Here is a 14,968-nt window from a genome sequence, read left to right as displayed (position 1 = left end):
AAACCAACATATTTCAGTGATAGCATACGGTAGCTAGTGTTTGCAGTTATTCAGTGCTACGCTTCGATGACCATGCGATTAGCTGTTCGGCTATTTCGTGTTTTTTCTTTGATGATTCGACACTTGCTGCTGCCGCCATAGCCGTTACATCGGACGTATGGTCGGCGGTGTTATCAGGCACCGAATTGTGTGATATCAGCAATAGTCTTATATAAATAAGATTGCACGGGGAGTAATTGACGTTTCTGAAGCCTGCAAGTTGGTGACGATGTGGGCCATGACGATACTGTTCGTTGCGTCTGCTACAGCTGATTTGGTGAGCTGTTACACTTCTGGTGTGTTGATTTCGCTAATTTTTTTATTGGATTTGAAATTCATTGGAAGTTATTCTAGAGATATAACTATATGCATTATATAGAACTGCATAGTACTGTCGTTATAAAATCACTCTTCTGCTGAAGTTTTTGTTGTACTCATCATCGATGATTCAGATCAGTGCCGGTGACATCGACGGTCCTTTACGATTCTGCCGTGAGGTGTGGTTTTTGGAATACCACCAGTCTCTCTGTAGTCGTTCTGGAACGAAATGTGGTTTTTGTAGCTATCAGCAATCCTTTTGTAGCAGGCCTTCAAAGTCATGATACACACTGAATACCTTATAGCTAATCAATTCTTGTCTTCTGTTACATAGGGTTGTCAACATGAACTTTATGCCTTTGATAACGAGTGTTTTTCATTTCTTTCGAAGAAGTCACCTATTTGGCGTTAGTATCTGCTGCAAACTAGAATAAATCAGGGAGGAAATGTTATCTTCAGGGAGAGTTTTTCAAGGAAAAAGGACAAACCTGTGAACCCTGTACAGAATGCCGTGATCTTCTCTACGAGAGGTGCGTTGTCAATGATTTTCATTTAGTTGAAGTTCTCTTTTCCGATTGTACGGAAAAGGAGGAATGCATCCTTTGCACGTATTACTACGTCAATGAAAAGTACTTCTAGACGAACATTTTGTGAGACCATCAATTATTAGATGTAATTTTTCGGGTTAACTTACTTTACTTTTACTTAACAGGGTTAATTTTTTTCGCTACGCTACTTATTTTTGGCAGGAAAACCAACGAATCCACTCAATTACAGCAACGGCAAGCTTGACAAGCTGTCCATCTTGTCTTTCTCTTTCCCGTAGTCTGATGTGCTTTTACAATTCTTTTATTTTTCCTCCAGTTCAATCTAATACCTAAATGATCGCAATCACAGTGTAGATAAAGCTCTACCGTCAAGATTTCATTGGGCCCTGAGGATAATGTATATAAAATACTAGTATAGACACTTCGAAATAGAACGGTTGTAATGTTGAGTCGATATATTTGCACTGAAGCCTGGAAAACTTGGTAGGAATCAGTTAAGGGTGCCGAAACTTCACTGCGAGAGGTCCCAGCACATCCAAAATTGAATCCTGTGTATCTTAATGTGCAACGGTTGTTGATGAAAGGGAGAATACGAGGAGTATAACTAGTTGAATCCTTTTTTCTTTATTGCGCCAACTCGTATTACTGGATAGCGCGCACATATTATCCTATGTAAACATTTAAACGCATCACCCCACGAATCTGAGGTGGTACGGATTTCAGTTGGAGTATTCGTATGCGGGGCGGGAGACTACGGAGAGGGAGGTGATTCCGTCCATTTCTTCCTAATTGCCGTAAAAAACGACCCGGAAGATGCGGCGTATTCACATGGCTGGCGCGCTCCAAGTAGAACTCGTTGTAGAAAATAGCGCGCCGGAACGCTCAAAGCCGTACCTTCCGGGCCGTTTTTTACGGCAGTTAGGGAGAAATAGACGGACTCACCCCCCTCCCCCCCTTCTCCTTAATCTACGATCCCGTATACGGATACTCAACCTGAAATTCGCATCACCTCAGATTCGTCAACGGTCAACGTAAGTTCCAGAAGTAACAGGTAATTCACTCATGTTATTCGCCTGCAGTTTCAAATAAAAATTGACGATTAATGGTCCAAAACTGAGAGTCGAAAAGGAGATCACCAGCTATCGATACGTCCGAACCAGTGATGATTAGCTGATAACTGGTGCACCATTCATGTTTCACATTCATTTTTTTTACAGTATGCAGAGAAATTTCATGAAGCACTTGTGGAAACGTCAACGTTCAGCATCCCACAAAACTCCTATGAAACATGGCAAAAAAGTGGTTTTTGTGATGAGGAGTACCTACTATAAAACTAAGCGCAAAATTGTCTTTTCGGCAGAAATCTCCGAACTGTAGGATCAAAAGGACTTCAAACTTAGCTAACTGAAGTGACCGATTGCATAGGATTTCCAAGGTGCAGCACACAGCCTATCACTATCTTGCAACGTACATGGCACAGATGCAGTTTCGAGGTAGAGTTTGCGACTACATTTGCAAGGCAACTTTGAAGGAGCAACATGTGCAACAGTGGACATGAGGAACGAGACAAAGTTTTTAAAGTTTTACAGTGATTACATACACTCGTGCACTGACATACACTACACAATGATCCAATACATTCGCAGTTCCTACATAGGGCAAGAAACGTTCGTACTTTCTAGGATAACCTGCGCACTTCCTTTGTGATTTGGAATTTAGGTGTTTTTTAGAGCATTTGTTGTATGTGTGTTTGATATATAGTCGTCAGTGCGAGATGGGGGCGAATTCAGCTGCTTGTTTTGTACAAATGCCGCTTTCGCCCAAAATTGATAACCTGGAATATCCAGAGATACAACTAGCATCGCTACAAAAACTTACATTCAGCTTCTGCCCTAGAGCGAGGGCTCGGAGCTGACTAGCGCAAATGAACAAGGTGGGGAAAATGAAGAAGACTTTCGAAGTGAATTAGTGGAGTAGCTTCGAGATCTGGTTCGATTCAGTTTTATTTCATTCGATTATGCAACTGGAACTGTGCATAAGTCAGAAAAAAGAACTTTTTTAAAATTATAAATGTTCCCTTCAAGGATATATTGATCGGTATTGTCGTGGTTCTCAAAGAAAAACAGTGCAGTGCATCGTTTCTTAGTGTTTTCAAATCTGCCCATAATTGATCATCTGCAGTTGGAGTGTACTTTCTATATCTGTTATTTTGTATTAGGCAGAAGGCATCGATCCATGCATACATAGGCTGATTGCTGCAATTACGTAGTAAATAAACGCATATCGGGATTTTAATAATAAACGCATATCGGGATTTTCTGGCAGGGAAAACTACGGCCGCCTTTAAATTCTGCGATCTCCGCTGCGTTGTGGATGCTAAACTTGAGGTTATTCTTAATAACCTGAATCAATTGTTTTTCCATTGAATTAAATCCATTTGGTGTTATTGACTCCTTCAAGCAGCAGTAGCAGTGAGGAAAATGCAGTTTTTTTTGAAGAATTTTTCACTACATGACTCCGTTTCTAGAGAATCGTGTTCCCTGTTCAAGGATGCCATCTGTGGTTGGTGTGGATCAAAAACACCTGTAAAGAATTCGGACTTCTAGTAATAACATCAAATGTATTCACCTTACATTTTTTTGACTCAATACATATTACTTGTAGTCGGAAATGCATTGGAAAAAATCGTGTGATATTCAATGGAAAGAAATTCAAGCGTGAATTCGGGATGCGAGCAGTGAAGAAAATCTTGGAAGAAGAGGAAAAGAAGTTCAGTGAAGAGGCAAGTTGGAGGAAAAAAAGGAATAAAACATGGAATTTAGTGTTTAGTTGCTCGATATAAGTGTGCGATTTCAACCCCCAAACAAGAAAAAAACGTTAATGCAGAAGTACTGCAGTTAGGAGGAATGCGACACACCGTCGTATTTGAGGTGAAAAATAGCGCCCTTATCACGGAGATTGAAAATAGTTTGCTGCTTGGATTTGGCTTTAGAATACCTATACTCTGGATTTTACTTTCATCCGTTGGAATGATTAATTGGGAAATATTTGAAAGAAGAAGCAAAAATATTTTGTTCCTGGTACTTCAGGAATTTTCGTAACTTGGAGACATGTTCCTGGAGAGAGATAATGAATAAAACTGATTCAGAAGAGATGATTTAAGGTAGTCGAAACTGCTGAACGTCTGGACATGCAACGTCTTCCACCGCTCCCAAGCGACGTTGACTACGACGAGGTACGAAACATTTACATCTCAAAGGCGACGATTGATCTGAGGAGGGGATAGTAAAGCGTCCATCCTTCCCTTGAATTCCCTCTGAATTATTCCCTTGAAATTCCTGGGTTTTGGATGGGGATTTGCCTACCATTTAACTCCATATCCGCTGCTATTTTCACATTTTCTGACATTTAAGCTTATTTTCAGTTTAGTTGCTACACTCACGTCAATTCCCTTCTTCGCTGCATGCAACCCCTTTCTTGAAGTTCTGCTTTTTTTTTGCTTAAAAAAATCAATGATATCACAATTTTTGTGTCGTTGTGCTAGAAGAGAAACATTTCATTTATTCGTTTTGTCTTTAATGCATTCAGTAGGACATTCTGTCTTGTAGTTGCCTATTTTATCAATATTTTAAATTCATATTTCGTCATAGATGCAACATTAATATGGTGATAGGTGTAGTCACTATTCCAGTTGAATTACATAGTGATCTATTGAAAATCGTTCGCGAAAGTTGTTGATTCTGGAAAAGGCTGCATTGAAATTGTCTAATTCCTTTTTTCGGTCGTGTTTTCGACTACTTTCTTTAATTTCTAAACCTGCTCACAGTTGTAGTAGGGACTGATAGTTGAGAATAGGTCAGATATAAACGTTAGACTAATTAACCACCTTCTTAGTGAGATATGTCTTAACGAAATATTAATTCGACTGCAGGCGTGTAATGTTAGGCTATGTAAGGTTTTTCGTGAATCTATCGTGGAAGACAAATTTGAACATATCTTAGCCCTTTTAATGTGTGTGAAAGCAGTTTTTCCGCGCAAACGAAAGATGTACATAGGTAACGAAGGTAGTAAAGTACAACCCTTCCTAAGAAGCAGACAAGAACACTGAGCGGAGAGTGATCTGATAACCCTTCTTATGGGTTAGAAAAGAGTTCCCAATTGAAAACCTTATTTTCCGGCGATCTTTTCGACTTATGCTTGTAACAGTACACACGGTAGACGTACTGAACCTTGAAAGTACATTAGAAATGAACTGTGCATAGTAGTAGCCCTAAAGACACGGAAGATAAAATAAATCCGAGAAGGTTTGACGATCACCGTATAAACTTGTCCTGTTGAACTAGTGTGCCGCATGGATAATAAACACCGCTTTGACATTGCGTAAAGTTCAGCCCTCATTTGCATTATTGAACAACCCTTTGACTGTTTTCGAAGGGAAAATCTTTTGCCCTTTGTCACATTTTTCCTTTACTGGCTTTTATCAATACCATTTCCCGCTTTTTTTGATGCTATCATTTCGCCTCATCAGCTCACTTGATTGGGAACCATTCGTCTTAAAAAGTAACTAATATTCAAGAATCAGTTGAGTTTCCATCTTAAAGGCATCACTCCACGAATCTGAGGTGGTACGGATTTCAGGTGGAGTATTCGTATACGGGATGGGAGACTATGGAGAGGGGGGTGATTCCGTCCATTTCTTCTTAAATGCCGTAAAAAAACGGCCCAGAAGATACGGCTTCATTCGTTTTGGCGCAACATTTTGTACAAGAGGTTCGATTGGAGCGCGCCAATCTTGTGCGGCGCCGCATCTTCCGGGCCGTTTTTTACGGCAATTAGCAAGAAATGGACGGAATCACCTCCCTCTCCGTAGTCTCCAATCCCGTATACGAATACTCCACCTGAAATCTGCACCACCTCAGATTCGTGAGGTGATGCCTTTAAAGGCATCACTCCACGAATCTGGGGTGGTACGAATTTTCGATGGTGAAAGACTATACAGGGTGGTAGATTGCAGAAACGGGTGGGATCCCGCTCATTACTTCCTAACCGCCGTAAAAAAAACGGCCTGGAGGATGCGGCGCATGCAGAAGGGTGGCACGCTTCAATAGAACTCATTGTAGAAAACAACGTCACGGAACGCTCGAGTTTATATTAAAGCGCGTTACTCTTCTGCACTCGCTGCATCTTCTGGGCCGTTTTTTTTAGGAAGAGCCGGTTAGGAAGAAGTGAGAGGGATCCCACCTGTTTCTGCAATCTACGACCCGTATAGTCTTTGGCCGTCGGAAGTCCATACCACCCCAGATTCGTGAGGTGATGCCTTTAAGCAGTAGTTTTCTGTCTAGTAATAAGTAATATTGGCAGTCCTATCTATCAAGCGTTAGAAAAAGGTATTCTTGAAACCGAGGTAGGGAAAGATGACTCCTTAACGACTCTCGAAACGCTCTCAGGAATCAACTCCTGATGCTTGCGCTTACTGTAGATATAAAACTTGTAGAGCTGAACTGACCGTTTGTCCTCTTTTTGTAGAAGAGAAATTTTGTGATAGTGTTCAATCCTCGGTTTACTTATGTCGACGCAGAGGTCTCAATCGAATTTGATACTCACCGGATGGATTTGGCGTGGTATGAAACCCGATAATTCCCCTTCAAACCTTCTCCAAGATGACTTCATGACATGTTAACTTGCCGGCAACACATAAAAGGAAGTGGATCATTTTCTGGTATTCCTTACCTAATGGTTATTACAACAGTACTCACGTTGTTAAATATGCGAGACTGAAGGGGGAAACTCTCTAGTGCTGCAGCTCTCAAACATCTACGATCCATTCAGCAGGGAGCAGCATGATCTTTTCTACAGTGCACCTGCGGCTCATCACAACTGCAGACTTAGTTACAAAACCGGAAGGTAATCGCTCCATAATTCATATGGATTTCTACTCATAAGTCGTATTTGAGGTTAAAGGTTTAATACGATAGAGACAACTGAGGTAAATAGAAGTTTGGAAAGGAATGGGAGGATTCAAAAACTTAAGATGCGATGGGTGATTAATTATAACACGTTTATCACGTCATAATGTTCGTAAAATGGAGCGAATTCTGTATCGCATGGTTAACCCCTTCCTCACCACTCATACGGAATCGATGTTGTTCTCACTACGAACAGAATTTCCCTGGTCAATGCTCGGCGAAATTAGTGGAAACTAAGAGTTTTGGACGAATTCAGCAACAGCTACTTAAGTGCTACTTCAAATAAGAATAATTTGTGCATGTGTTGAAATCTATTGCATGACTACATACCAACAAAGCGAAAGAGTTATGGGTGATCCTTTGTTCTTTGTGACCAGTATGACTTAGAGGCAGCATACCACGAATCTCTCATAGTAAGTGATTCCGTGGAAAGAGCTAGAGAAGAGGTTGCAGATTGCGGGATTAAAGGTTGGTTTGTTCATAGCTCCCGGATCGTCGTAAGAAACGGCACAGTAACCACTTTGGCTATAACGAGGTACGTTAGAGCGCTTTCATGTGCACACGTTCCGATCCCCTTAGCAGCCTATTCATTGGTTTTTACATAAATAGGCTGGTGAGAAGACATCGCTGATCTTCGACCGATCGGACTTGGATGCAGCGCGAGCACGAAGGTGGCGCGTTGCAACCGAAATCCTCTTTAAATAAAGCCGTTTCTTACGACGATCAGGGAGACACGAGCGGAACCACGCCGGATCCCGCAATCTACAACCCTAACTCTGGATTTTCCCGCGGATTCCTTCACCACGTCAGACTCGTGGTATGCTGCTTTTAATCGTTGAGCTGTTACACTTTCCCGACCGAGTTAATGTGGACTCTTTAAGGAGATTATAGATAAGTATCAACTGCCGAGTTTGAAGATTTTCGAAGACAGTCACAACAATGACGATATCAACCCTCAGGTATATGAAAATTTCGTGTATCGAAAAAAAAAACTAAGTTAGCTGTAAATCGTCTTCGGATAACAGTTCATCCGAGGAAGACAAATCAATAAACTATGAACTTTTGTTAGATTCAAAAGACTTTATGATTTTTTTAAAGTGTAGTTTTTAGTGTTTTAAAAGTCTTTTAATACCCTGAACAAAATTCAGATGCATGACTTCGCTCCGATTTCTGGTGATGAATTTCTGAGTGACGGAAAACCTGTACTTAAAGGGGAGGTAATCATTAACAACAATATTTTCGAAAAGCTCGTCAGCAGGAGAAAGCGTGGTTATGGGACACAAGTCTCGAACACGACGCTCTCCACCGTTAGTGCGACAGTTCTCGGTTACTACCAAATCAATATATTGGAAATTTCGTGTTTCGAAAAAAATCAATAAATATTTAGCTTCGACAGTGTGATGATGGGGCGACGCAGGTTCGACAGCCTGCTGAGTCGAATTTTTGCAACAATGTTAGAACTTTGAAACTACTTTTAAAAGATGGAGAGTTCAATTATAGGTAGTTTTCAGCAATTTAATGGTGGACTGAGTAGAATTTAATGGCCAAAAAGGTTCAGATCCTATGCACATTGTTAGGTCGCAAAGAACTTGGAGATAAAAACACCCCAAGAAATACTTCAGGTGGCTTCTCATAGAAGAAAATTTGCTCTACAAAATATATTGCTTATTATTATTATTATTATTTGGCACCTTATAATTTCTGTGGAATTTATATGGGACAAAAATTAAAAGTTCTCGACTTTTTGAGGATCTTTGAGTGCGTAATTTTTGAAAACCCCGCTCCGTTTTCCTGCAAAACTTGCTAAAATCCCGATTTTTGCTGGAGCGGCGAAAAGTGTATGATCTTGAATGAATACTAATAACTCGGAGCAACTTATTGATAAGAAAACCGTCTTCCAGTATTATACGGCAGTATTATATAGTATTGTATTATTTATCTGTCAACTGCTACATCCTGCTCTTCCCAGGGTTTTGCTATCTTTCCGAATATCAGATTTAACGAAGATGGAAAATATTAGATTTCCCATCTCTGTCCCACCTATATTTCAGCAAAAAAATAGGAGGAAACGAAAAACCTCAGACAATCTTCCGACCTAGCATGTGCGAGGAATCTTAACTTTTTGGCTATTAAATTCTATTATCAATTTCCACTTATCACCTTCACTGAGGGAATCACAGTCGATCAGTTGCGACGGCCCGTTCTCAAGTGTCGGACAGGGAGCTCATCACGGAACAGTGATCGAGACGTGACGACGCCAACCATTAAATGTCGTATGTGATACTGGAGAAGAGCCTTTCTTAAGAAGATGTGACAGTAGAAGAGTGGGTGGAGTTGGTGTCTTCGTCAACATAAGTATGGCAAAGATAGCCGACTCTTTGAAACAAATTACGAATCGGACCGGACGTCTACGGATGAAAAGGTGTGGTTCAACGTGAGCTTCTAATATCTCCGTCTCTTACGCTCCAAAATCTAACTACGAGGAAGGAAAAGTGGAAGCTTTCTATATGGACCTAGAGAAGTTCCACAGAGAAGATCATACCTCCAACAAAGTCCTTGCTGTCAATTTCTTCGCCTTTGGCCTTAGAAGAAAGCCTGAGGAACTTCACATTAGGACCCAAGACCCACAGGGGAATGAACAGGGGAAGAGGCGTTCCTAATTTTAAAAAACGACTAAGAGCATCCTTGGAAATTCACAATTTCAGAAGCCTTCTTTTACGTGGGAGTCACTCGGTAGAGATAATTCTAATGAAATTGACCACATCATCGTCACTAAAAGGCCCGACAGCATAATGGACACCTGAAAAAGTACTTCCATTCTTTATCAGTACTCAGCAAGCCTCTTTACTCGTTATCTGCTGAAATACAACAATATACCGAATTGAATACAAACCAATGCAACATCTGGTAACATCAATCATCACCCAGAATGGTAGTAAAATTTGATGGAACGTGCAAAAAGATAGGTCTTCAGCCGATTCTACGGGAGAGGGTGTACATGCGGTTGGGTTTCGGATGCCCTACTTAGGCTCAACGAAACGAACATATCCGATGCACCAGTTATGTTCATCCGTGTCGGGAAATGAGGATGAGGAACGATGCGATCACCGAGCTGAGCAGGAGGAAACGAGAGGCTTGGGAAGCGTATAAGAGAATTGAAGATATAGTGAACAAGATTAGGAACTCCTGGCTCCGTGCCCACCTCTTTAACACCACCGCTCTTCCGCATTTGATGTAGGCATCAGAAACCTGGGCACTTCGAAGGCAGGAAAAAAAAATGCAGTCAGCGTCGTTGAAAGCACCATCGAGACTGGTGCTAGGAGTATCTCGCTTCGCAGTATGAGGAACGGGACTCGAAGTTCTATCCTACTCTCGATCGAAGATTGATGATGCCGCCGCAATTGCCAAGGAAAGCAAAATAAGGTGTGCCGGACGTGTGATGCGTTATGCATTTTAACGATAACTGCTGGACCAGAGCTGTGGGCGATTGAGCTCTATGTGATTAAAAAATGCACTACAGGAAGATCGCCGATCCGATAATCCGATTTTCCAGGAAAAACTGACGAACTGATTACTGACACCCGTTCGACAAGTTGGGTGATCAACGGGAGTGTAGCTGGTCTGATTGGAACTCTACTACATCCACGTTTAACCTGCTGAAAACTATGCATAATTGAAACTTTCAACTTTCAGCGTAATTTCAAGTTTCTATCTCTTTTGCAAAAACGTGGCCCAATGTTGATGATTCCATGTTATTGTCCTTCGCCTAAAACATCATATAATTTTTTGTAAAGTATGCGGATATTTAATACTACATAATTTTCTGTCCTGATTATCATGTTATGCTCCATTCATCACTGCCCGCTCCCTTACGACATTTTTGCCTTAGAATTCTCTCCTTTCACGATCTCCATGAGAAAGACCCATGAAACGCTTGTCCCTGCTCGTCAGTCCCATGTGGTGGAAATCAGGGACGGTAAATGTTTTGGCAGAGAACATAGGAGTGCTTTCTTTTCATCATGGAACTTTCTCTTTTTTCTTTACAGATTGAGAAAGAAATTGCGCAAGATGGTGTACGCGCAGTGGATATAAACGAGGCCAGAATCGATCAGGAGGATGACAGTGATGTTAGTACTTTTAGTCACCGATTATCGCGTTTTTTGATCCTCAAACGCCACTGCCGCATTCAGTGATGCCCCATCGTTGATTGAGAACCTAGTTTTCACTTCAATTCTTTTGAACATCTGTACTTCTGTCCATTAACGTTCCATATTTACTTAAGCTGATCTTTTTATGACTTCCTAGGAAGAGCTGCTAAATACAAACACTGGACGTGTGAACATTGTCGCCATAGCAGTTAGAAAAACTGCGTGAGTGTTTTTGTCGAAGAGGCTTTCCACTTTGTTACTGTTACCATGCACTTATTTACCTACTTTCGTTCATCTCACTTTTACTTGACTGATATCTCAATTTTCACCGAAATAATGAATTTGTGTACTACATTGAAGTACTCTGGATGACTTCGATGAAGACGATGACTCCCAGACGACTTCCTCTCATACATCAGTTTGCAACACTTTCCGTTACGTTAGTTCCATAACTTTTGAAGAAGTTTGAATAGAAAAAGTGTTTTTACACTAAGAGAGGAACGATTCATTGTCGCATCACGGTAACCGTAGAAATTTCAGATAGGACTTTACGGCTACGCACTTTGCTTTATCGTTTTAGCTGCCGTTATTCTTAAGCGGTATGTTTTAACTCCCAGGTACCATACCACACTTTTCCCCGATTTCTATCCTTCAATTTCAGAGTTCTTTGTACCTTTTTCAGCTGCTCCAAGCCCACCCACCGCATACCACTAATGAACTTCACCGAAGAACAATGTGCAAGTGAGTTTTCATAAAAGCTATCCCATCACGTAATTTTGAAAACAGTATATCTACTTCTGCATAATTCAGCACTTTTTTGTGGCCCAGATACGTATTATGGTCAGAAACAAAAACAAACAGAAACGTCATAAACATCGTACGAACCCGAAATTGTAGCTTTTTGCCTGACTCAAAACGAGATTATGCCAAGGTGGATAACTCCAAAAAGATCAATTTCTGCTTACCTTTCGTAACCGACGAACTGAGGCGATAAGGGCCAGTCTGGTTAGGTGTGGTCTCGATGACCAAGTGAGAATTGTGGAAATGTTTCCAGCAAATCTCAAAAAGCAACTAGTTCGAAATAGAATGTACGCTCGCTTCTGTCTTACTGTGTATTTGCCCACTCAAAACTGTGTAATATGCCCATTCGGGAAGGAAGGGGACTGCATGGTCTCTGGTGTAGTCTATCTAATTTCGTGCAAAACATGTGGGGACCAATACATTGGCGAAACAGGGCGACCCCTTTGTGTTCGCATTAAAGAACATCTAAAGGGGATGAAACAATCGAATGCAGCAACTCCCCTCGGAGCTCACCGCAGACAATGTCATGAAAATGTTCCTTTCTGCATAGCTGTCACAGTCCTATGGTACGAACCCGAAATTATAGCTCGCAGAACTTTAGAAGCGTTTTGGACAAATACAAAGGTCCAAAAATGAATAGAAAGGAAGAGTGCTTAGCAGTGACCAACGAGCTGGCTCTGTATCAAGACCTTTGCGAGTTTGATCTACGGGGTCATATGCGGGTCGCATCCTAATTAGTATTCACGGAGTGATTGCACCACGCGGATATCCGCTAACATCACGGCAACGCGGCTACTGAGGCAAGCACAGCGATTTAGGCTCTTTTGGTTTCGATTTTGGATGTAGCATCTTAGGGAATGATGGCTTGTTCTGGATGAGGCATTTGAGAGGATATATCACAAATGATCTGACTTTCCAGGCTCTGACGAAGGCGACGACGCCATACGCCGACGCTAACCGTAATAAAGCTTGTTAACAATCTTGGCTGTTGCTTAAATTGGAGTATCGACAAGTTGTAACCGTTATGTATTTTCAAACGCGTGAACGGGGTCGAGCGTATGTTGGGGTTTTTGCAACAAAGGGCTCATAGGAAGGGGGAGGGAGCAAGAGAGGCTCGGAAAGGGTCATCTTCGATACTTGTCTTTGAAATAAAATGGTATAATGGTTGAATAAATAATTGAGGAGAACTCGTATCTCGATTCTCGTACAGCGAGAAGTGGATGCGTCCACAAGGGCGGTGCGTTTTCACTTAGTTCGTAGGAGTGAAAGGCGTTTCCCACGCCGTTTTTCAACACAGTTAGGAGGAATTTTGGGGACCACGCTCATATTCGTAATCTACACTCAGAACTCTATATTTGCTCACAAAGACCACAAAATCGTCAGTTTTGTGACACGCTACCTTTAAGTGTTTCCGATTAACGAATGTCTGCAGATCCCATTTATATATTTGTCATCTGAACATATGAGGGCAAGTCGTTTCCTACGATATGTTCAAAAGGTTGTTCAAGAGCATTGCTGTAAATGTTTTATTCTCGAGATTTCGAGTTTTTTCATGGAGAATAAGGAATAAAGTACTTGCCGTTCATCAAACCTACTGTGAAGCGTGTTCGACTTCGCTTTCGAATCGTAGAGGCTCCTGCATGTGCGACCTCAACGATAACTTGCCAGTCCCTGTGTGAGGTCAATTTCCTTATCCGCGCAGGCAAATCTGGTACCTCGCAGAGGTGAAAGGTTGAATTAATCTCAATCAGAAGTCAACGCCTTCAAAATCTGTGACATCATCTAGTAACCGGTTTGTCACTCGCACGGTCTACTAGCGTAATTCAAATATTTTAGTTGAATTCTGCAAAATTAGTTATGTTTTGGGAGATATACATCAACGAATAATCAGCGCTATCGGAGTGTTGTTAGTCTAACAAAGGGTATTGGTAGCTGTAAGTAAAACAGTTACATTTTTCGCAACCCAGTTCTCCTATGGGCGGGTGCAATGCAGTTGATTAGAGGTTCCGATTCGAACCTCCGATTGCTGTCCGGGCAATCAATCAGAGGTTGGATTCTGCGCTAGTCCTCACCATCGGCTATCCTCCGCAAGTCATTTTGTAGGCCAGACTTGCGTTCGTAAACCTCAAATGATTCTGAATTGAAGTGAACGTGGTGGAACATCCCAAGCGGATTGAGTAAAGCCAGACACTTTATCCTTTGTCTTTATCCAGTTCTCCCATTGGAGGAATCAAAATCGAATGAAACAGAAGGTAGCAGATTTCATTGAAAGAAGGGTATCTAGAAGGACTCACGGCAGGAAATGTCGAAATCTCCACGAGGACAATTTCTGGCAAGCTTAAAGGCATCACCCCATGAATCTGGGGTGGTACGGAATTCAGCCGGGTAATGCCTATACGGGGTTGTGGATTGTGGAGAGGATGGTAATTCCGTTCATCTCTCCTTGTATCAGTATAAATGGACGACCTCAGAACGCTGTTTCTTACGACGGCTTCTGCTGCAATGCGCAACCGTTGTCCCCCGTCCCGCCCGCGATTGGTCGAAACCCATTCCGACGACGGGGACAATGGTTGCGCATTGCAACAGAAGCCGTCGTAAGAAACAGCGTTGCGGGTTCGTCCGCTTACACTGATACAAGGTGCGATGAACGGAATCATCCTCTTTCCCACAATATGCGACCCCGCATAGGCCTTACCCGGCTGAAAACCTTACCACCCCAGATTCGTGGAGTGATGCCTTTACGCAACTTGCGGATATCCGTCACAACAAGAAAAGAGTTAAAACAGAGTGCTAGGATGACCCGATTATTTGTGCGAGAAAAGTCATTCAGAGGTTTAAAAATCATACAAAACTCCAACTGACCAGAAGATCTCACTGAGAGTTATTTCAAACTTCATAGATACCAATAGTCTAGAACATTCTCCTTGCGTAGGAAGAAAATCAGAGCCTTTATTTAGTTATTAACCACAAGACTGCCGAAGCCAAAATCCCAAAGTGAGAACTGTTAGTGATGCAATGAACACTTCGAATTTTTTCTATTGCAGTGATGTACCGCTGTGCTCATCAAATGAAGAAATCGAAGGAGATGGCAGCTTACGACAATGATGTTGCTTATGTCTAGATTGTAAAGCGATAGCAGTATAACATT

The 14,968-nt window shown here is 41.7% G+C and overlaps 1 protein-coding gene across 3 annotated transcripts; it reads left to right on the top strand.

Moving 5' to 3' along the window:
* Window positions 1-268: 268 nt before the first annotated feature.
* On the top strand, window positions 269-14,941 carry RB195_026319 (uncharacterized protein; the record flags this gene model as incomplete). Of its 3 annotated transcripts, XM_064214818.1 has the most annotated exons (15): window positions 269-316; window positions 492-536; window positions 817-887; window positions 3,433-3,510; window positions 3,570-3,687; window positions 3,803-3,835; window positions 4,069-4,140; window positions 7,753-7,830; window positions 8,020-8,088; window positions 10,918-10,998; window positions 11,177-11,241; window positions 11,380-11,458; window positions 11,560-11,618; window positions 11,702-11,760; window positions 14,865-14,941. In XM_064214818.1, 15 exons carry the CDS (start codon window positions 269-271, stop codon window positions 14,939-14,941), a joined length of 1,032 nt encoding a protein of 343 aa, XP_064070699.1. The 3 variants fall into 3 exon arrangements, with proteins under 3 accessions (XP_064070699.1, XP_064070701.1, XP_064070700.1); XM_064214819.1 differs by lacking the exon at window positions 3,803-3,835 and having other exon boundaries at window positions 278-316; window positions 3,570-3,691; window positions 4,073-4,140; XM_064214820.1 differs by lacking the exons at window positions 3,803-3,835; window positions 7,753-7,830; window positions 8,020-8,088 and having other exon boundaries at window positions 278-316; window positions 3,570-3,691; window positions 4,073-4,140.
* Between the last annotated feature and the right edge of the window lie 27 nt (window positions 14,942-14,968).

This window comes from Necator americanus, chromosome X, assembly GCF_031761385.1.
Source record: "Necator americanus strain Aroian chromosome X, whole genome shotgun sequence".
Classification (NCBI taxonomy): Eukaryota; Metazoa; Nematoda; class Chromadorea; order Rhabditida; family Ancylostomatidae; genus Necator; species Necator americanus.
Note: the sequence above shows the minus strand (reverse complement) of the source record. Positions and strands in the feature narration are given on the sequence as shown.